Genomic DNA, 24,216 nt, shown 5'->3' on the forward strand with positions numbered 1-24,216 from the left:
ATACAGAGTTAGATCAAAAAAATGTCATCAATAATATCAACAAACACAACACTTCCAGTCAATACCTATTATGAGGTTTTTAGGACCAGAATAAATATAATATAATACAGGATACAGTAACACAGACAGTGCAGTTTTGAAGGGTCGGTGCATTCCGTGTGGTGGGGGTAGGAACCTGGGAGGGGTCTCATTTTGTCGGGTCAGTCGTTTCATCGGACAACACCGGGGCTTCGCCATTCTGACGTTTCTTAAAAATGGCCGTTCTTTCGTTGCCACCCTGCAGGTCTTCTGGCTGCAATTTGTGATTTCTTCCTGTGAAGCTACCTGAATGTTTTTAAACATCGGCCTCACACCTTGGAAGAATTCAAGGATCGAATTCAGAAGGAAATCGCCGCTATACCCGTCGAGATGAGCCAAAATGCGGCCGAAAAATTTAGAAATCGCTTTCATCAATGTATCGCTGCTGGTGGCCATCATCTTTCTGATGTCACTTTCAGGACTTGATGCATAAAACGGCGTGATGTACTCAATAAAATAAAATAAACCCCATTTCTTTAATAGCCCTTCAAAACTGCACTGCCTGTTTTGCCGCACCCTGTATCGGGGGTAAAACATTTTTTGATGTCATGAAATTTATAAACCAACGGAGTTTCATTATCTATTTTAACTATTTTCATCTCGCAATGTCATTTACACTAAGCTACATAAAATTAAGAAACATTTATTTAACGTTTTTATGTTAAAAAATAAGACGAGATGCTATATATATTTATGTATGTAATTTAGTCCAAAAAGAGTATAGAAACTGCAGTGAAGTTGGATAGTTTCTGGTAGTAGGTACATTATAATTTTTGGTAACCATGAAAAAGAAATCTACATACTTATATACTACACTATTAGTGTACAGTTTACATTCTGTGATCAAAATATAATTTAAAAAAATATATATCTAGTTTCAATTTGATATTCAGAAGTTTTTATGTTATATGGTCTGGTCCTAATACCTTATATAAAAATTATGCTTTTTTAATAATAATACACTTAACTTAATATAAACAAAAAAGGATATATCAAACCTTTCAATATAATATCACAACTCATGTTTTTATTGCAATTTTCCTAAATGTGGGACACATTTTTGACATTCCATATTTTAAAAGGTACCTACAAGATAATTAAATGTTAGATAGGTATTGCAACGAGAAATTAAAACTTAATATAAGTACATTTTTGTAAATATTTCAAGTAGCATTTAATCAGAATTACAAATTTAGGCTCAACAATAAATAATGGAGAAAAACTAATTTTCAATTAAAATATTTTGATGGCAGATCTTCATTGGACGGGGTGAGCAAAAAGCTTACAAATTATATTATAAAAACAGATAAAATAAAACTGTCTTATCATTAGATTAAAAAATAATGTAAAATACATAAACTATACACAACTCATATTTTGAATTGTTTATAAAAATATTTACGAAGCCAAAAATCTTGGAAGAAATATATTTGACATTTATATTTGCGAACCAGCGCCTATCCGAAATTAGCAATAGATAATATCAGATAACTTACTTTGTTTAATATCATGAGAGCAAAATAAGTTTTTTGATGTCTTATTACTAGACATTGGATTATATGCACTATAAAAATGGACACATATGCAATATGCACTATCAATGCCAAAATATGCACTAACAATCCCAAATATGCACTATCAATGCCAAAATATATGGTTAAATTATGCAATACAAACACGAAAATGTCTTTTGAACCGTTTCTTTGAGAAATTGTTTTTGTGGTGGACAGAGAACTTTTGGAAGAAAATAACATAAGAACATGTTTCCCAAAAATATACCATTCCTGTCTTTTTTCATCATTTCTAATTTTAAGAATTCATACATTGAAGAATTTTATGGCTAAAGTAGGTTTTAATTACGAAAAAAAGAATGATATATGCACTAACGTCCAAAAGGGCTGAAATATGCACTAACGTCCAAAAGGGCTGAAATATGCACTAATGTCCAAGAAAGACTCAAATATGCACTAATATCCAAAAAGGCTCAAATATGCACTAATGTCCAAGAAAGACTTAAACATGCACTAATGTCCAAAAAGGCTCAAATATGCACTAATGTCCAAGAAAGACTTAAACATGCACTAATGTCCGAAAAGGCTTAAATATGCACTAACATCCAAGAAAGACTCAAATATGCACTTATGACGAAAAAGGTTAAAATATGCAAAATGCATATAATCCGATGTCTACTTATTACATACACGCCTACTTACTAGCGCAGAGTATTGATGAATGTGTATACATATTGAACTACAAATAAAACATGCATTACTTTTCGGTATTTAAAATTCCAATACTGAAAAACTTCATGAGACAGGTCCACAGACCACAGAAAGTACAGGCATGAACTAAAGAAAATTCTTCATCCTATTTCCAACGGTTGATGTTAAGTAGGGTTCGTCAGTATTATTTTGTTTGCGATTTGGATTCGACAGAATAACTGTATCTGATATTTAACTCAATTTGTATTGTTTATACATTGCTCTATTATGGCTCTATTATTACGAAACAATAAAATTGTAAAACTAAATACTCTAGTAAAATATTTGGTTTTGTTTAATTTTATTATGCGGATAAAGTTTACTTCTAATAATTTACACACAAAAAGGAATTCCAGAAATTATATTTTGTTAATATTCAATTTCTAAATTAAGCACGAGTGTTTTTTGTTTTTTTTTATAAATATAATTTTCTTAGTCAAATAATATGTATCCTAGAATTGTTGGTTAGCAGTAAGGCCATTCAGACACTGGTCAGTATGAAATTAACAAATCCAAAAATAAATAATTAGCAAGAATTCAATGAGTACTCTTTAAAAAAAATTAAACCGCAATGGTGACCAGTCCATGCTGCACGATGTCATGTAAAATTTCCAGCATTCTTAATGCATTCGGCTGACTGACCCGTGAGGGAGCGGCCTAAGTTCTGTCAGAACCCGCCGACCAATCACAGGGCATTTAAGTCTCCTATGGTTAAATGATGATTTATTCATACTGTGTACAATGATATTGCATGTAATAATAAAACTTATATATTCAGAATCAGCGTATGTTGATCTACCTATTTATATAAAGGAGTGTCTGTGCCTTGAGGCTAGTTCCGTCGCTAGGGGCTCCCTCACAGCTTAAGATGGCCCCGCCTGCAGCAGGCAGTCGGTATGGATTTGATTTTTATACAAATCTACAGTTTTATTCCGAGATTGATGAAATTTTCCACACTTGACCTTCAAAACAAGAGGCAGGTCATTGTCTACATGAAATTTCATATTCTGCAAAGAGCCCGTACAACACCGAGGACTTCAGCTAGTTTGAATATGTATTTTTTAAGCCATAATATTTTTAAATGGAGATCCTTTATAGTAATTATATTTTATTAGGATATTTCATTTATAAGTAAATACTTTTTCTCTACAAATGTGCCTCTAAACTATCAATGGTGGTTCAACCCTCGCCCCTTTCCCCTCCTCGTAATTCACACTCATTTTTTCCTCTGGGAAGATTATTTATTCTGTGGACAAATCTATGGAAAGTAAATACTGTTACATTATTCATAGCTCTAATCTCCGCTAAAACTCTTGTGTTATTAAGACAGAACCTAACTAATACAATCTCAATAAAAAGCTTTGTTAATTTAAAAGCTAACTATATATAAACTCCCTTTCTATAGAAGTAGACTAACTGTACAAAGTTTCATCTAAAGAAATTTCTTTTAACATGCATGCACATCTCGTAAAAAAATAAGGGCATGTTAATTTATTTTAGCACATTGATTGAAGGTGAGCCCAGCAAACCATTATTTTTTTGTAATTACTAATAAGTAGTAATATATATATATATATTTTGAACCCCATCTTCTTATAAATTTTCTATTATAATACTACTATAACTAATCGTTAGGAATATACATGCATATTTTTTTTGCTTTGTACTAATGGATAAAACAATATATTTAGTAGTCCCGAAGAGAGGTTGTACATATGTGACGTCATCATTCTAATATCTTCAATCTTTTTCGTTTTCATACAAGACATGTGAGAAGGAAGATTTTTTATCGATGACAAACGTACAACCTCTCTATGAGACTACTATATTATGTAGAAAGTTCCAATAGAAATAATATCATTGCAGAATAAAATAGCGAAACACAAAATGTGAAATTTCAAAATGATACTATGTATTTGAAGGATTTTATTTTTACGTATTTCTGTGTAAGAATTAAATTTAGGATAAAAACGACGTTTAGTAATGGACATAATAATTTACTTTGTTATGTTTCGAAACCTACAATTCGTTTCCTAGGTTTTAACCATTACATACTCACTATACCCCTGGCTTAGGATCACAGGGAGCTAACCAGGAAAACTGGTGTTTTGAGTTAAGCTTGGTTTCGGTAATGCCATAATAATATTTACTAGTGACACAAAGCTCTATCTCGTATATACAGCCATTTAAGAGATACAGTTGGGATATGAGCACTCCAAACTTTATTTGCATTTATCTCTGTTTTTGTACATAGGCCCTTGTTATCCTAAACCCCCGTATAGCAGCGATACTTTTATAATGAATTAGATGTAAAATTACAATGCATTATGTAAATAAATACATAATCGAGATTCCTTTTTCAATTACTAAATCATTTGAATGATGTTGGAATGTTTTGACAGATTTTATAAACTTATGTATCTCGTTGTCATTGAAGGAGACAGAAAATAAAAATTGTTTATGGGAGAGTTTTCAACATTCGTTTGTAAGGGGCCAGTAAATTTTTAAATAATTTAATTCATTCAATTATTTAAAATGAATGATTTTTCTTGTTATGTCCATCAGTAAACAGCACTAATTATCTAAGAGAGATCACGAATTAAAAAATAGGTAAACATTTACTTTTTAGACACACACTTAGTACACATTATTACCAAAAACAATACTTTCTTCCAACTTAATAACTGTTATTTTCTTTTTAATTAAAACTATCAAAAATGTAAAATAATGCATTTAAATAGAAAACAATCCATTATTATAAATTATTTTGAGATTTTTGTTCCAATTTAGTTTTATTTAGCAGCACCCAAAAGGGAAAGTCAAATTATGTCCAATTTTCCTATCAAGTCCTGTGCGTGTGAACCGATTCTAAATTTCTCTAATAAACAATAAACAGTGTTAATCTCAAGCGACCTACCCGGTAAGTATTGTACTGTATAATATTATCTGCCTGTACAAAATATAAATAAATAAGAATAATAACATATGTGCATTCTAGCATCACATTCATCAATCAAATGCTTTGTACATATAGTTTTGTATTAGTGATCGACGATCCGGTGGATGCAATCTGTTAGACATAAATTTTTTTTTTTTTTTTATAGTGAATACCTCACAAGAGTCCCAACTGCTCCCGTCTGGAGCCAGTGAGACTATGGCATCCCCAATTGGGGGATGTTGTGAGGCTGAAGGTAAGTGGGGAAGGGAAAGAGGAAGGTGGGGAAGTACCTGGCTATTCAGATCTAGTCACTAAACACGGCTAAAGCCATTTGGAGCAACGTTTCAATTCTGAATGGTGGTCTTACACCAGGGCGATACTGGTAGTATCTTCCACTCTCAAATTGATAATAGTTTGACTAGTCTATAGTTGGTAATAATATAGATCATTGTAGAAACGTATTATATATTTGTACAGCGCCCTTGAGGTGATTTTGCACTAAAACAGTGCTATACAAATATTATTATTGTTACATATTACCTACTGTCAAATGTCACATTGAAGTAGGTAATGAAAATTCAAGATGGTCGCAAACTAGATGGAAAATTACCAGTTTAAATTTGAACAAAATTGCTATTCATCTGCTCAAAAGAACCATCCGCACAGCAGCCCCAAAGATGACATAGGCTTTGAGGGAAATAATTTCCTCCAGGACCTCTTCTGTGTGAAGATAATTTTAGAAAAGGTTGCTTCCACAACTTTTATCGTAATAGTTTGGATTATTTTTCATTTCAGGTAATTTTAAAAATATGACAGAAATGTGAATCGTAGCAGAAGTCCGGGACGCCCGAGGAAGACATGGCATGATCAAGTGAATCAGATACTGGAATCGGGCCATTTCAAGAGTCAGAATAATAGAAGAGGATGTATGAGACAATGTATGAATGTGAATGATGCAAGGAGAGTGTGCCAAGACCGAGTTGCTTGGTGTTCCGTCTTCTCTGCCTACCCCTGCGGCGAAAAACCGTGATGGTTAGTTAGGTAATTTTAATATATTTTTTTTACAGTGATTTAGGTGAAGCAAATTATTATTTTTTAATGGTGCATATTGTATGTGTGTGTCTAAATATGTAGTAACCGTCTTACTAATTAGATTCTTACACGCCCGTTCAACATTGGTGTGGCAAAGCCAGCCTCAAGCCTGGCTTAAAACCGTTTTAACCAAACAAACGCCATGGTAATAAGTCAAGTTTTTCACTGTTCTGACCTTATGCACCGCATAATATTTACACTGCGTTTTTTAGTAAGGCTGTAAATATTTACCATTAAATTAACAGAGTTGATATATCCACAAATTAAATACATTTTTATAAAAACATAAATAAACCAAATGTTTTCAAAAATCTTTTTGAGATGTGGCATCAATGGTTGCTGTATTGACAACGTCTTCAAATAATTAATTTAAAAACAAGTATAAAAAATACGATATACACAATCATTGAAACTTGACACTTATAAATAGCATAACAACATTACTATGTTTTCTTCTTAAAGATATTTTGAAGATTCATGGCCGGCTTGGAGTGCTGGAACATTTGTGACACTCTTCTCCCCACGGACTCGGGATTGGCCAGAATGCCCGGCAGACCAACGGGAGAGGACACGTGGGAGTGGGGGCCCGTGTTGTAGTGGTCCTTGTTCGAGGAGTGGAGGGACACCTTGTGTATTAGAGACTCGATGGCAGATTTGTGTTCCGACGTGAGCAAGTTATCGATGTGAGCCAGATTCCTACAGAACAAATAATGAAAATTAATCTTATTCTATATCTACTTCCTATATGAGATTGGGAAACATACAAATGAGCAGATGCCTTTTTCGTACGGTATAGCAAATATCTAGTACTGATATGTGCTATTTTATTTATTTGCGTTATAAATTATGGTGACAGGACATTATAGAATTCAATTTCGCATGACTTTCAAAGCAATTTTGACATTTTTTTGTGAGTTAATTATAATTATTTAAAAAAATAATCTTCCCCTAGCTACCGTTAAAATATAATGAAGAATAAAATAAAAAAATACCACATTATAAAAAAGGCATTTTTTGAGGGCAACTTTTAATTTGTATTCCAACGTAAATCGGTCTTATGGAATTTAAGTTTTCGCTCATCAAAATACTTCTTTTAATCATATTAATTTTTGCTTTATATTTCATCATATTCGCTTATTATAGAATAAAAATATTTTTTCAAATAATTCTCATTAACAAATAAGTTGCCTCTAAGATCATGAAAAATTTTGATTAAAGAAATAATTTTTCATTTTGGATAAGTATTTTGGCCTCAAATGCCAAATTTAAGTTCTGTATGAAAAGGGCCGCGTGACCGTTCCTCTTAATTATATAGATTTGACCAAAGGTTGCCAAATTTGCAAAAGTTGTGTCCAAAATCATGAAAAATGCCCCATATTTTATAATTAAAAATACAAATAAATAAAATAGCTCATACCCCTACTAGTTTTGTTGGAAAAAGGCAGCACAGACGTTCCTCTTAATAAGGAGATTAATTTGTACTAGACAGGGTTCAAAAGGGCTGATGGAAACAGTAAATCCAATTCACAAAGAAGCTAAATGTAAGACATTAGGACCTTACGGCAGGGACATTGTCACATTGCTAACATTTATCATAAGAAATTTAGTTCTTACCTAAGAGAGGGAAGCAGAACATTCTGCACAAAATGTTCTGATATATTTTCGTGGGTTGCCATTTGCAAGGCGGGTAACAGTTCTGTGAGCAAGTCTCGTATTGAGGAAGCGTTGTCTGAAGAGAAGATGGGGGAGAAGCACAGCATGGAGAGATGGGGAAGAACTGAAAACCAACAATTATTATTTGGTTACTAGCTGTACCCCTCTGTGGTTCAGTCTGTCTGTGCAGATAGAGAAACAATAGCGCAAGTTGCTTTTAAGTCCAACAAATGGCGCTGTTTTTCAAATAAAGCACGTTTTTACCTGTAGCAGATGGCATCTATATAATATAGGTATATAAAAACACACACATATTTGAATGCAACATTGTGTCAAAAATTCAAAGCAATCGGTGAGGAACTTTTGGAGATTTAAGATTTTGAATAAACAAACATTTACATTTTTTATTTATATAGCTAGATAGATTAAGTTATCCAAAAATTCTTAACCTTTTGTTTTTATCCAGACCAAAGCATTTTTTTTTAAACACATCTGTAAATAATGTATCATTTTGTAATTTATAAACTTCAATGAGTCATCAAATTTGATCGAATAGAATACGAATTTTAGTGTAAGAAAGCTACACATGTGTAAAAGGGTTCATAATGCATTAAGTGTACCCAATACTCCTAAAGATTGCAACATATTTATTTGTAGACAAGAGGTGTGCAGCTACTTTTTCTGATTTCCAAAACAAAAGGTTATCCAGTTGGTGTATTTATAGCTGAACTGTGTGACCTATTGAGTTTTTTAAATTATTCTCTTATTCTCACTTTTCATGTGGAAAAACTGTTACATAAAGTTTTCAGGAAGGAGACAACTCATTGCAGTTTTTTTGTGCCAAATATTGTAATTAATTTATAAATTTCGATATTCTGGAAAATCAGAAAAAGAGTCACGGCACACCACTGATGTAGATAATTATCAGCAACTAAAAGTATTTTTAGAAAGGACAATAAATGAAAGTCAACACAAGAATGTAGATTATGTATAACCTTCAATCAATAATCATTAGTCTAATTACTTAACTAGCACATACCAACATTGTTTAATAAACATTCCTAAAAATAATGGGGGAAAAGGTTACTTATTTCTTGGAAATTCTATTATGGTATCATAATACTAATTGGAAACATAGATATTATAATTGTTGTTTTTGAAGAAAACATACAATTTCACAATGGGATAAAGGAAAGTGTGAATGACTTTGTAAGGGATGTTCCCATGTCCGGGTATCCAAGGAATGGCAGAGTCAAACAAAGTCCTGGGTATAAGCAGGCAGAAAGCAGTCAGGCAGGACGTAGAATGGCGAAGAGAGCAGTTGGCAAAGAGGCGCGCACCTGCATTTATTGCGGACCCCCACTCCTTGTTCCATTAGAGAGGGCGGGTCTATGCGCGACCCTACTTCGTAATGTGCAAATTTTTTGAGTGTTGTAACATCGGCTACGATCGTGTAGAACGAATTATAAGTGGCCCGCGTGAACCATTTTCAAAAAACCCGCCAATTTGTAAAAGTGTCGCAGGCCCGCGGTAAAACAAACAATGCAGCTTGCGCGCGGTCACCAGTGTTGCCAACGAAGGCGATTTATCGCTATTTAGGCTACTCAGAACGAGAATCAGCGACGAAAAAAATCTAACCTCTTGAACTTACTTTTTAAACAAAAATACACCGGTTTTTGATATTTTTTGCGCCCGAAATGGAATCTTGTAGCCACCCCCCATGGGATTCTAAAATTGTTGTGGGAATCACATATGATGTTTTTGGGTGTGCGGAATTTTTCTCAGCGAAGTTCCGTAACAACCCCCCCCCCATGGAAATAGGAACCGTCAGTATTCAGTGGCCCGCCAGTGATTTTTAAATCGTCAATTTTGCCCAACTGTTAAAAAGGTTGGGCAGCCTTGGTGTAGACCGATAACAACATTTTTCGTAAATGATATTACCAAAAACTAGGTATATATTGTAATATGGATACAGATTTCATAACAGAACAATTAAAAAAATTTACACATAAGTTTTAAAAAAAACATACCTACTTATGAGGAATTTTTTTTAAGGCGTGTTGGTTATTTTTTGTAAATCCAAAAATTGACACAATATTGAAAGGGTTAAGAATTTTACCACAATATATTGGGCCATTTTGAATGAAAATAAGCTCCTCTATCGTCCCACTTCGTTTGGTCCATAGCTTACTGGACATATAGTCTATATAGGTATATTAACTGTAAGAAGCTGACCTTTGTTAGCGGTGGTCACATCCCCCGCAGTGAGAATGTGGGCCAGGGTGCGCGCCAGACAGGCAGCCGTGGGGGCCCCCAGCGATGAGGAGCGCTCCTCGCGTGCCAGACCCTCCAGAGACACCCAGCACTTGTCTGCTGTGGCGTGGGGCACCTCCGCCCGGGACACTAGCGCGCCCAGCCCTCCTATGGCGCGGCACTTTACTATACTGTAAATATTGTAATGTTTTGACTTATTTTTAATATAATTGAGTGAGGGTAGGGAAGTCCTGTTTTAACTCAACCATTTGACAATTCATTTGTCCGTACCAACCAAATTTATTTATTACGTTCCAGTTGATGATGGTTGCCACGTTGGATACTATCTTTTTATCCTGCCAGAAATTTCAAAAAATAATTTTTTTAGACAAATTGATTAATTTGATTATTAGAAATAGAAAAAAATATTTATGGTTTATAATTAAGTAGGTTAGTATTTAAGTACCTACTCACAAATCTTATGATTCCAGAGAAAATTTTGGTACTGATTTTTAAATAAGAAAAAATTAGAAACATACTTTTTTGGATGCGAGGTCTTCTGTTCATTCATAAAACTACTAGTAGTACAGATTATATAACTTAAGGGTTAAATTATTATTAGGTATTCCCAAAATGGGAGATACCAAGGGCACCTCAGGAGCAACAGGAGGAATACTTAGGGAAATAGGGGGTGGGCAATGGTATGAAAAAAGCGGTGAGAAAATTATGTGGAATAATAATGTTATCCACCAAATTGCAGTATGAAATAAAGCAATACATACACCGTAGAATCGCTGACCAGCGTCACAATAGCTGGTACCACCCGGGCGCTGAGGATGTGATCAGGCAGACAGGCATGCTGCACCAGGTAAGTGAAGAGGCCGGCTGCAAAGGCACGAACCTGCTCGCTGGGATGCACCACACCTGCAGCAAGCACCACAGGTTATACATTTTAAATTTCCTTGAATACCAATAGTGCGCATTGCTCCTTGACTGACGGTAGGCAGCAGCAGGTGTTGATTATTATTATTCATCATGAAATAATGTATGAAAGATAAGGCGCTTAAGGCAGATTGCAACTAAACATTAAATATTAGTTTAGCAGAAACAATTTCTTACAGTAGAAAGATTATGACTTAACTCAAGCAATGCAGATTTCCGTGTGTTCGGTTTTCGATTCGGCCATTCGATTTAATTAATGGAAGTCTTCCAGTCAACGTCTGAAAATTTTACCGCGGCCCGCTGAGGGTGGTTAAATTAAATGTTAATATTCTAGAACGTTTTAAATATTTTTTATTGAATTGTGTTCAACGGTATTGTGTCGGCGGTTACTTAGCGTAAAGATGTTTTCAACAGAATAAGTTTTTTTTCGCGCCCCGGTACCATTTGCTAAGGACCACTGCTTTACACTACTAATAATCACCCTGTAATGATGGGTTAATAGACAGAGCGACAGAAAGAATTGAATTCAAAATGTATTAAAAAATTTCACATTATTTAAAAAATGAACTTACTCTCCCAGAGTGCCGATAAAGTCACATCTAATAAGTTTTTCCTCTTATTTGAGAACCACACTATTGGGATTCCAAGAATGGCGCAAGGAACAGAACACATCCCACTGCATATTGACCACCTGAAAAAAATTATTTACATCAAATTTAATATATTTTGAAACTGTCTTTCTCAGGAGTCTTCAACTTCTTCCACATTCGCTACTGTATACCACAATGTTACTGTTAAAAAACTACATTACATCGACTAATATCTCTTTTCATATTGTGTTAAGTTTTCAACAGCGATATCAGTCAACTACTTGTCGAGTTTTGAAAGCGCAAACATACGCAGGCTGAGTTTTAATATATTAACCCTTTTGCTGCCCGAATGTAAACACAAGATAGATACTCCCACGCCAAGGATTTTTAGAATTTTTTACATTGCCTCATTATTTATTATCCTCAGCACTTAGAGATTGTAAATTATTACCAAAACAAAAAAACTTGTTTACGTTACACTCTTGAAAAGTCTAAACAAGATATCTTTATGAATTGATGCATTATTTGACGAATAAAAACTATCTATGAAACATCAACAAACTTCAACCCGCCGCCATTATCAAATCAGTAATCTCACCAACACATACAGACATACTATAGTAATATCAGTACTCACGTCTCCGAAGTGGGACCTCTGCAACGGCTCACCATTTCTCACGATACAATTGTAATAATATTATTGTTTTAAACTTCATTATTTATTAAACTTCTATTTACAGATTCTTATCGTATTATTTATGTTAATAGTTTTTATTCGAATGGTAGACTTTAAAACAGGGATGAATACACAATGCCACACTGGGAACACATATCGAGCCATTTTTCTGCGGCTTTGTTTAAGTTTTGTATTCGCACAAACATGGCAGGCTCTGTATGGCTTGGATTGTTTTGATGTTTACAACCTCTTTTAAAAGCAGACATAATGGTGAGTCATGATGAGACGAATGAGGAGTTGAGTCGAGTTGAGTTTTTTTGTGGTGTTTTGCGATTAATTGTCTTATCACACATAACTGATAATCGGGGAAACTCATACCTGAATTTTTTAATTTAACAGATATAAGATCGAGACAATATTCTCTTATTTGGTCATCAGACAAGTCGCGTCGAGCCATGATGGAGGGTTACACAAAAAAAAATATTAGGAAAAACGACAAATTAACACAATAATTAGTTTCTAAACACAGATAATTAAAATAAAATGTATATTATTATTTTTTCACTCGAAAGGCGGATATAACAACTTATTTCATTTAAAATAACAAAACATGTTGATTAACACAAAACTTATTTGCACTAAAAATATGACTAGTTAAGAAAAACAATTTGTTAAAATAATAACGTTAGAACCACGATTCGTTGCAGATTCTAAGTATTCGCGAACCGTCGAGATAAGAAGGAACCACGTGATACACTAACACAGCTACGCGCGCACGGGGAATTCAAACACTGACAGGGGAAATATTGTAGTATCCAGTTTGACGAGGTCTTTCATTATATAAACAAAATCATTTGTCACATCTGTGTAGAGATGTCGCTAGATAAAAGTTCAAATTATTTTTTAAGCCCGAGTTTTGCACCATCTATACAGAAAGTCCCGAGATATCGCAAGATGAAATTAAAATCAAACATAGATGCGCACGGCAGCCTCCGGGTTAATACTACATACCAAATAATATCACCAAACTTGAAGATTTAAATGAATGAAATACCTTTTTATAATATTCCCAACAGTCTGTTCCTCTCCCTCCTGGGAGCCGAGCACGGCTCCAAGGTAGACGCTGACCAGCACGGCTCCTGAGGTTTTCTGCTCCTCGAGCCGCGCCAATCGCTGCTCTATCTGGGTGATCTCCGCTTCCATCCGCGGCCGTACCACGGAGGCCGTGAAGTTTGCTCCGAATATAACGCACAGAGACTCAAACAGCTCCATGAACGCCGTCACTACCGTGGCGTCCTCGGTGCATTGGGAGTTGTTGACTAGTAGGTCCAATAGAGTATTTATGCTGGAAAATAAGAGGAAAGGGATTAAGAATAGAGTTTCTTCAGTATCCATCTAAATTAAATTAATGAATGTTGTATTAAGATTATCGCACACCATCAGCTCGGCATCGAATCGGTACTGCCTTGCCTCATTTCACTAGCTTGTCCCGAGGCGAGGCGATGCCTTTACGATGCTTTAGTATGTAGTAAATTAGCGTGCGTAGCAGTATGGAGTTTAATACAAAGAACTCTGAACGGCTCGAACTGAGGCAATGCTGATCTGGTGCCAGGGTGATAACGTATGCGATAACCTTTATTATACTTACTATGTATTAACGAACCAGTCTCTCTCACTCCAAGAGACATTATTGTCAGACTCTGACATTTCGTAAAATATATTAATTAGTTGATAAGGATTATAGATTTGGTCTTCCACTAAATACTTGGGATTGCAGAATGTATTGGCGTGGAAATATTCCGAAGCCTTCTTGTCAATCAGTTCTCCGTAAGATAGCTCGTTCATGGGATCATTTTCCTTCATTAATGATACATTTACGACATAGATGAAGGCCATTATTACTGTAGAGTTTAACATTTTGAGACAGGCAACACTGGTTTCAGCCTTGTTTTCTGAGAGAGCCGTTTTTAGTCGGTCAAGTAAGTGCACGCAGAATTCACTTTGAAAGATTCCTAAAAGAGAAAACAATAAAATTAGAAAGATAAAAGTAAACAATGTAAGTAATACAGGCTACACAGTGTACACCGCTAATCAATATGAGAAAAATCTAAAAAAAAAACATTTTTGTGGTTCATTTCAATGTTTGAATTTATCAGTCAACTAAAGTTGAATGCTAGCTTGACGGTCACGGTAGTGACGTTAACAGGATGTTAGCAGAGTGACTTAAATTGTACTGAAATCTTTAAGCAATTCTAGAGGGAAGAAGTTCAGTTGTTAAAGCTAGAAAAACGAAAGGAGAAGCTATGGAAAGAACTGTTAAAGCAATGTTCTCAACCCAACTAAGGGAGTGAAAAATAATGATGACTAAAGTTAATATACATACTGCCATGATAAAACATAGTTAGAAGCAAAACCAGTTAGTAAAAATTAGGCATACTAAAGGTGTTGGTAAACAATTTCAAACACAGAGCCACTCACAGTTAGGCTTCAAATTAACTTCTTCCAACGAAAATATGACAAATATATTGTCACCTACCATTTAACAGAGAGCTCCTGGCCATGACAGGCGCCAGAACCCGGATACACATGTTCCCGATGGCCGTGTCCCTGTCCATCAGCAGGCCGTACAGGACACTCTCCAGCTGGGGGAACTTAGTAGCAGCGGCCGAGGGGCAGATCAGCAGAGCACCGAGGAGACCCTGTCTCCGGATCAGATTGTCACTCGACTCGCACATGGACACCACCATGCTCAGTAACAGGGAGCTGAGCAAATCTAACTGGAAACAAAAACAACCTCAAAAACAATCACCTGGTGTTGCATGTTCTGAAGTAATATGGACTATTGTCAGAAATAAAAGAAAAAACTATGATGTTTGGAAAATAATCTATAGGCATCAGGAATTCCAATTTCGGCAAATGTATTATACAAACAGGATTTAACATGGCGTCAACTCTAAAACAAATTCCGCTTATAAAAGTTTTTACCAAATTTGAATGCATGTTTTTCCACTCTCCCAATGTAAATACATAGTTGTTTTTTATAGTAATTAAATTGGAAATAAAAGTGCCAAATCTGAATTGATAGTGACAAGAATGCAGACAAGCAATAAATTACCTATGTACTCATAATAATGTAAGTTGATATTTTTATAGAAGATAGTATTTATATGTTGTCACGAATGACACTTACGGATATGTAAGGAGCTAATGCGATAGAGGCTTCTGCCCCCAGCAGTCGTTTCTCCACAGATTTACTGCTCAGCATTTCCCAGCACAATCCCAGCAGATCACTATCCAAGCCAGAGTTCACTTCTGTGTTCCACTGCAGTAAAATAACTAAACCTGAAACAAATACACAGTTAATGCTTGTATATAACTGAACAAATTATGATATACAAACTTTTGTTTAACCGGTCAGCAACGTAAGCAGATATACACGATAAAATAACGATAGCAGTCAAGTACAATAAGCGTGTTTACACGTCAACGCGTGTGTTTCCACAAAAATCGTCATAACTCCGTTATTCTTCTAGTGACATCCCTAAAACAAAAAGTAGAATATTCGTATTGAATGAAGCTTCACATCTCTATTCAAAATTATCCATAGAAACCCGTAAAAAGACCTACTCAGTGGAAGCAAATTTTACCCGCCAAATCGTAAAACGACGCCAAGAAAGCCGTTTGACGTGCCGACCCGCCTCGCAAGTTTAATTATTTTTTTTAAAATATATTTTGTATGAAATGGTCAAAAAGTGAAGTGACAGAATTGTTTATTGTACATTTGTACGATGAAATAAGTGTTTTTTTTTTTACATTATCCGTGATTTTAGTATCGTTTTTACATAAAACATTACAGGTGAGTCATTTTTACAATTTTTTCATGTTTCCATTCTAAATTTAAATATTTACAAATGTTAATATTTATTTATGATACAACAATTTGAAAGCCTATTTTGTAACCTTTCTAAAACAGTTTTTACTATTCGGCTCCGTTCAGTAATGTTTCATTTATAGAGCTTTGATTGTGAGGCGGTAATAACACAACGTTTTCGTGAAATTGACATTTCGGTAAAGACATCTTAGCTTCAAGTTCGCGAAAAGTCGGAGGGGTTAAAAAAACAAAGAACTGTAGATATATAATCATTCTTTAATTCAAAAGGGTACAGGCAGAAAACTCAGGAAGTGATGTTCCATAAAGATAACAGTAGTGTTGGTAAATATTTGTAGTTTCAATACCGCTCAACAGATGTCATTAGAGTGTGTAGATTTAAGTTAGGATATTTAGTTTATGTAGTTTTAAGATATCTCCATTGGTGGCATTAGTAATATCACAAGACAGAGACAACATGTCGGCCGTTTGGGTCTAATACTAGTGGACTTAAGATTTTTCAATCTTTCTAACCCCTCATGTGGTAATATTATTTATTAAGGGCCTTCCTTACTAGCGATCTCAATCGTTGTATGAAGAATCATGAATTGTCAGATTCAAACGACAATCTAAGTTATTAATCGTCAAAATATCGATAATGTAGCCACGCTAGGCTATCATAAATACATTTTTCTGTCGAGATATATGTTTTTACTAACAATTTATTTTCGTTAAATACTATATAATGAACATCGAAGAATTCTCCTACTCATTCGGCTCTATGAGGTGGCCGTGAATGCACGCTTTCTACGGTCCGTCGTGTCAATATTTTTTCAAAGTTCGAAATTCCGCGTAATTATTACACTTCCATGAGACGTTTCAACAATATTCCACTCTATGCGTTGCGCGTAGGGACTATAATAGTGTGTCGCCTTTTTTTATGTTTCATCTGTGCGTTTCCGTCGAAGCTGTGTAGTGTCAAATAGTATTATTAAGAATCAATTTATTGTTAACATTTTTTTGGGTTTCTAGGTAATAAACAATTTAATATTATTAAGAATTAATATATTGTTAACATTTTTTCGGGTTTCTAGGTAATAAACAATTTCATATTATTAAGAATTAATTTATTGTTAACTTTTTTTCGGGTTTCTAATAAATATAGTAATAAACAATTTGATGTTTTTAAAATATAAAAGTATATAAAATATTCCAGCACTTACAATAAAATAAAAGAAGCACATCGTATAAAAATGTTTCAGTCGAAAAGATCGAATGCCGAAATCACTTACTTCGAAATTATTGCAAAAAACTTAAATCACTGTTAGAAGTATCCCTTAGCATTGAGGAAGATTGTGTCAAGCCGTATTTTACGCCTGAGAACGGCTGTACGTTGTGCAATAACGTACCGGAAGACTTTGAATTAGGAAAAATAAAACAGTTTTATTTGGATATATTGAATGGTCCAAAACATGTATTTGGAGACCACTCACTATGCAAGGAACGGGCATACTTTTGCAAACGGGATACTGGCGACACTAATTACGTACCCAATATGACTTCGAGCTTGATAATGTCAAGAAACGCTTTTACAATTTTTGCATGCTACCCGAATTAATTGATCCTCGACACAATCGCTGCATGCCTATTAGAAATCCTGAGTATTTAGAAAAGTGCATAATAGCGAAAAGAAACAAAGTAAAATTGGTTTCAGCTAAAACCAAAACACGTAAAAAGGAATTGTTTCGAAGAAATCAATAACATTTTATTTCATTGAAGTGTCTTCAGAAGAAATTTCATTTATATTCCTAATGTATGTAGTCCACATTTTTAGAAATAGGGAAAAGGAGGGTTGGAAAGTTCCTGGCTATTCAGATCTAGTCACTAAACAACTAAAGAAACAAACTACCTTAAAAAATTGAAAATTAATAATATTATTACTTCAATAGAAGAGAGTCCAAATATAATTACTAATCATATAAATTACTTCTTCAGTGACATTGGTCCAAGCTTCGCTAGTAATTTGTGCAGTGCTAATAAAACTATTGAGATGTGTCTGGTGAATGATTTTAAATCTGAACTTCACGTTACAGGGGACAATTTTTATTTTAAACCAACTAGCATTTCTGAAGTCACAAATGTGATAAATGATTTAAAAATGTCTTTCTCGTGCGGTATTGATTCTTTAAGTGTTATGGTGTATAAAATGCATGTATCCGAATTAGCTTGTCTCATATCTCACCTTGTAAATACAGGAGTTTTCCAATAAGAGGTGTAATTTTGATATTTAATCGTAAAATATCAATGGTTTCGTTGCTTGTGTGGCACGTAGCGCCGTCTTGTTGAAAGTAAACGTTGTCCAGATTAATACCATCCAATTCCGGCCATAAAACATCATTAATTTTTTTTCAGTAGCGCAGTCCATTCACTGTTGTCCATTCTGTTGCTCCAGCCTCATTTTCAAAAAAGTAAGGTCCAATGACTCCGCCGGACCATAAACCGCACCAAACAGTCACACGTTGAGTGTAAAGAGGCTTTTTAACAATAACTCTTGGGTTTTTCGAGCCTCAGATGCGACGATTTTGCGTGTTGACGAAGCCACCGAGGTGGAAATGGGCCTCATCACTCAAAATGATTTGCATTTGATTCACTCAAGTGAATTTTAATAAGTTCAATGCGTTGTTGAAGCGTGTATCGTTCCATTTTATTAATGGCGTTGTTTCTACTTGTCAAATGTCAAAAAATGACAGCTTCAATAGTAACATCTACCGAAATAGCGGGCTATTCAAAATAACACCTCTTATTGGAAAACACTGTATTAGCTTCGAGAGTGGGATGTTCCCTTCTCATTGTAAGAAAGCTAAAGTAATTCCCCTTTTTAAATATGGAGATCGTCTAGATGTTAATAATTACAGACCTATATTCTTACTCAATACTCTTTCAAAAGTAATAGAGAGATTAGCTATGTCGAGATTGGTACCATTCTTAGAAACATATAATATACTCTCTAGCAATCAGTTTGGTTTCAGAGAGAATACAGGAACAAGTGATGTAGTGTTGAGGGTATTGTCCAAAGTCAAAGTCAAACATGAATACAATGTCCTGAAGGAGCTTGCAGAACTAGAAAGCATTACCTTAGAAAAGTGTGGTCTTTTCATACATGAAGAGTATCCGTATATGGGTGCGACACCAGATGGAATTTCTTCTGAATACACCATGATTGAAATTAAATGTCCTTTCGCAGCACGCAGCATGCTCATATAAGAAGCAGTAAAATCCAAAAAAATTATGTTAGCAAAAATGGAGAAATTCTGGTAAATACATCTCACGATTGGTTTTACCAGGTTCAGGGCCAATTACATGTAACAAAAAAAGCTATTTGTATGTTTGTTGTATGGACTGAACTCGGATAAAAATCGAAAAAAATTTACGGGATGACGAATTTCGGCAGACTAATATGGTTGAACAGCTGAATCGCTTTTACAATTTTTGCATGCTACCCGAATTAATTGATCCTGGACATAATCGCTGCATGCCTATTATAAATCCTGAGTAATTCAAAGTGCATAATACCGAAAAGAAGTAAAGTAAAATTGGTTTCAGTTAAAACCAAAACATGTAAGAATTTTTAAGAAGATCAATAACATTTTCATTGAAGTGTCCTGAAAAGAAATTTCATTTATATTCCTTATGTATGTGGTCTACATTTTTAGAGATAGGGAAGATGGGGGGTTGGAAAGTTCCAGGCTATTCAGATCTAGTCACTAAACATATCTACGCCGTTCTCAAGCAACTTTCAATCCTGAATTATGGTCTCTCACCAGGGTGATACTGAACGTATCTTCCACTTTTGAACGAGGTACAGATTCATTATATGTAACTATATAAAATTTATTTTAATTCTATAATATGACATACTTATATAAATTAAATTTAATTTGTTTTGTCCTCGCCGGCTTTTGAACCCGTGACCTCAAATTAAACTATACAATTTAGTATTAACAGTGCCCCGCCGCACTGCGAAACCAGGCTGGAACAAAGGGAAGCCTTTTGTAACTCTTTATAATTGTATTTATCAAAAAAAAAATCCAAATAAAAAGTTATATTAAATGTTGTTACTGAGAACCTCCTCCATGAATCAAGCTATTGTAATATTGCATTACATTCTAAAATATATTTTAACATAATTTTCATAATCACAATATCTTTAATTAATAATAATTTGTTTTGCTCTGTGCGTGTCTTGTATTGAATGGAACGCAACGGCCAGCTGCCAGGTGCAGCGAGTTAGATATTCGAATTCGCGCTAGAAACATTTAGTAGCGAGGGCCGTTAAAGACAATTTTTTTCAACAATAACCCTAAACCTATACAAATTAAATGAGAGAGACTGGAACGAGGGAGACCGGAATCATGTCAACTGTAATGTGCAGATGTAGCTTTGTGAATGAAGGGCCTAAGTCATCAAAATGAGTCTCATATGGTTGCTAACGAAACTTGTCTCTTTTTTGCAACCACTGTCGAAAGTTACAGAATTCCTAAAGCCATCACTTTTAGAAGAAATCAGAGAAGAATAATAATGATTGAATTGACGATTAGTTGAACTATTTTTAGGTAATTGTATGTAACCCAAACAAAACTAACAAAAAGGTTTACCTGAAATAATTAAGGCCCTGTCTTCTTTCTCCATTTTCTTCTTGAGGTTGAGTAAAAGTTGAAGCAGTTTGTCCCTTTGTGATTGTTCCGGGTGAAGGAATATTGCACAGACCAACAGGCCAATCACTTCATCTCTTTTTACCAGAAGGAGATTTGGCACTATCTGCAGAAAATAAAGGTTCAGATGTAAATCAACATTAGAATACATATATCAATTTGGGAGGCAGGTATAAGTACTGCCGCCCCGGGAACCATTTATAGGATAACCAACACCCCTGCCGTAGGTCAAGGGTCAATCGATTGAGAACTTTTGGAGATTTAAGATTTTGATAGTGGATTATTATTATTATTATTATTATTGGCACCAAGCCGAAACGTAACATAACAAACATAACCTGATTCTATCATATATGATAGAAACAGGGTAGAGTACCAAGTAAAAGTTTTGAAAAATGAATTATGAATGTGTGAAGAGATATTTTATTACATTCTACAAACTGAATCCTGTTACTCTATGTCCATGTTTCAACTTGTTGCAAAGTAAAAAAATGCTAAAACATGTGCGCATCAATTTTTATGACCGTGCTTGAGGTATGTACTCAGGTTTATGTAGAAATAATAAAACCAGTTTATGTATTCGTCTAAATATATATTTTTTGACAGTTTTTTGTTTGAACATCTTAAAATATAAACATGAAATAAATATATATGAATAATAAGATATATTATCTGTTAAACGGAAAACAATTGCATTTAAAAAATATTGTAGTTTTTATCCCAATATTATGATAGTACTTTTCTCTGTACAAAAAAATAATACAGTTAGAATTCTGACAATATGTTAATGTAATCAGAATCAAATTAGAATGCAAGGTGCCAAGGAACCATTTCAAAGATGTCACATTCCTACATCATAAATAAATAAATAAATAAGAAAGCAGGTACATAATATTATGAATTCAAAATATTTCTTTTTATATGGTGTTGGCAATTTTGAATAGCCATTAAATGTAGGGCCGGCCCTATGCAGGCGCAATTGGAGCAGTCTGTTCCGGGCGCCGAATTTCCAAAGCGCCAATGATACCTAACACTCCAAACACGCCCTTGAGAATATTTTTCATTACACTGGCACTACACAAAAATAAAAATCATCCAAATATTATTGATTACAGTAATCATCACCTACCTAAGCCAGGTTCGCCAGGCTCCATTTATCAGGGACGGCCTTGATTAAATGGATTGCAGCTAACTTCAAGTCAAAAACGCCGCATACATTCATACATCATTCATTTTGCGATTTTGAAAACAAAAAAATGGCGTTCCGCCACTTTATCTATGAAAAAGTAAAAATGACATCATTTTTGTTTCAAAATACCACAGCTTTTCCCAAAAATAATGGGAATTACGCCAAAAGTAATGCAAATGAATGCTATCCAAGGGCAGCAGAAAATGTAAGAGTGATACATATAGACTTACTTTTGGTAACGTGGCAGACACCACATAGACCAGCCGCTGAAGGGTGATGGCCTGACTGTTGCCGGCAATATCGCTGAGTACTTCATTTCCCTTACTGTACGGCAGATTGCACGATTTCATCAGGGCTGACTTATATTCACTGGGAATATTGCTGTAACATAATATAACAACGTAAATAAGCTTAATGAACTTATTCATTCAAACAGTTTCTGAACATTACATAATTATTGTAGATTAGCCTCTGGACGAGTCGAGATCGAAACACATTTTATACTTAAGTTATCCTTATTGAAAAGGTCTGTACTATAAATCTTAGGATTAGCGATTATAGAGACACAATAAAAAAATAAGCGCTGTAACAATGTGCACTGTTTACAAGACCACACCATTAGCAATGTATTTTCTAAGAGGTACAGTGCATTTGTCAACTCTACATGCTTCATATGATGAATACATTTCTTAGAAAAACTTTTCGAAAATGTCTTTGAAAGATCAGATCGTTAAAAGCATATCATCAGAAAAGGAAAACATTTGGAATTGTAATTCAATTCATCTAATTTCAGTCAATATTTAAGTTCTGTGAAAGTCCTATTCAAGTTCTGTTATCATCCTAGTTCTGTGAAACAGCTGGACCATGATGAAATAATAACAAAACTTAAATAGAACTTTCACAGCACATGAATTTAATGTTTGATGAGTTGTTCAAATTCAGTGAAACAACCATTCCTCAGAATATTGTTGAAAGTTATTATCACAAGATATTATTACAAACTGTAATAGTCCACTTTTAAAAATACAAACAGAACCTATTTATCCAGGCTTCGTTCTTCCCCGCGATACTACCATCACGTGAGGTCTTGACATTCTCCAAAAACTGTCCCCTGGGCCAGTCGTGCTCCGGGTTGTCGTTGAGGCTGAAGGTGTCCTCCAGGGTGGTGATGGACTCCTGGCGGTGCAGCGGGGACTCAGCCACGGACTTGGGGGAGCTTACCACCACGTCCTCCGCCAGGATGGCTGGCTCAAATGAACTGGTGTTCGAACCGTCCTTCTGAGAGCTATAATCAAATAGTTAAACCAGGTGTTATTTATTTGCAACTTGATTTGGGGCCACGGAAATGTAAAGAAAGCAAAATCAAATGATTGTGCAGTCCAGATACAAATTTTGGAGATCGCTCTTTCAGAATATGCATCAGTAAATCTAGGAATAAACTCCCACATGAATTAAGAAGAATAAAAAAAAGTCAGTTACAGAATTCTGAGTGAAATTCAAAATTCTTCTCCTCAGAAAATAATAGGATGTATCCATAAATAAATTGTAGCAAAGTTGAAACAGTTAGGTACCTATTTCAGAACTAGCCAGTAATAATACTTAAAGCCGGCGTCTCGCCTGATCTATTTCATAAAATCTATGAAATAGATCTGTGAGAACATGTTTTCTAGGGAATATAAACTAGTCCTGGGTCGATCGTGAATGACCCGCTCATTGAAACCTGCTCACGAGCTTATAAAGAGCGAGCGGGTTATTTTATGATCAGCACCCAGGTCTCGCGACCCACTCTCGCGACCTGGGTGTCGGAGTGGGCGAGCACACATAGATTGTCAGCACCCGGGTCTCGCGACCTACTCTCGCGACCCAACTGCCGGCTACCGGTGTGGTGTGGCTAGCCACCATAGAAGATGGAATAGAAGATGCATGAATTTTGTAGACCGGGAATCATATCTCGAATCACTTTA

At 34.8% G+C, this 24,216-nt stretch overlaps 1 protein-coding gene across 1 annotated transcript in view; it reads right to left on the minus strand.

Moving 5' to 3' along the window:
* Positions 1 to 1,278: 1,278 nt before the first annotated feature.
* Positions 1,279 to 24,216, minus strand: part of LOC149422732 (RAB11-binding protein RELCH homolog) — a 30,787-nt gene continuing 7,849 nt past the window's right edge. The window contains exons 6-17 of the mRNA XM_089633481.1: positions 23,289 to 23,537; positions 22,483 to 22,633; positions 21,007 to 21,169; positions 15,674 to 15,825; positions 15,020 to 15,260; positions 14,132 to 14,495; positions 13,538 to 13,828; positions 11,790 to 11,908; positions 11,058 to 11,199; positions 10,258 to 10,466; positions 7,984 to 8,146; positions 1,279 to 7,065 (exon numbers count right to left, since the gene is read on the minus strand). Of these exons, the coding sequence (XP_089489607.1) occupies positions 6,813 to 7,065; positions 7,984 to 8,146; positions 10,258 to 10,466; positions 11,058 to 11,199; positions 11,790 to 11,908; positions 13,538 to 13,828; positions 14,132 to 14,495; positions 15,020 to 15,260; positions 15,674 to 15,825; positions 21,007 to 21,169; positions 22,483 to 22,633; positions 23,289 to 23,537 (2,497 nt within the window). The 3' untranslated portion in view covers positions 1,279 to 6,812. The remainder of the gene's footprint in view (positions 7,066 to 7,983; positions 8,147 to 10,257; positions 10,467 to 11,057; positions 11,200 to 11,789; positions 11,909 to 13,537; positions 13,829 to 14,131; positions 14,496 to 15,019; positions 15,261 to 15,673; positions 15,826 to 21,006; positions 21,170 to 22,482; positions 22,634 to 23,288; positions 23,538 to 24,216) is intronic.

Source organism: Hesperophylax consimilis, chromosome 7 (genome assembly GCF_061612785.1).
Source record: "Hesperophylax consimilis isolate HC1 chromosome 7, BYU_Hcon_1.0, whole genome shotgun sequence".
Lineage (NCBI taxonomy): Eukaryota > Metazoa > Arthropoda > Insecta > Trichoptera > Limnephilidae > Hesperophylax > Hesperophylax consimilis.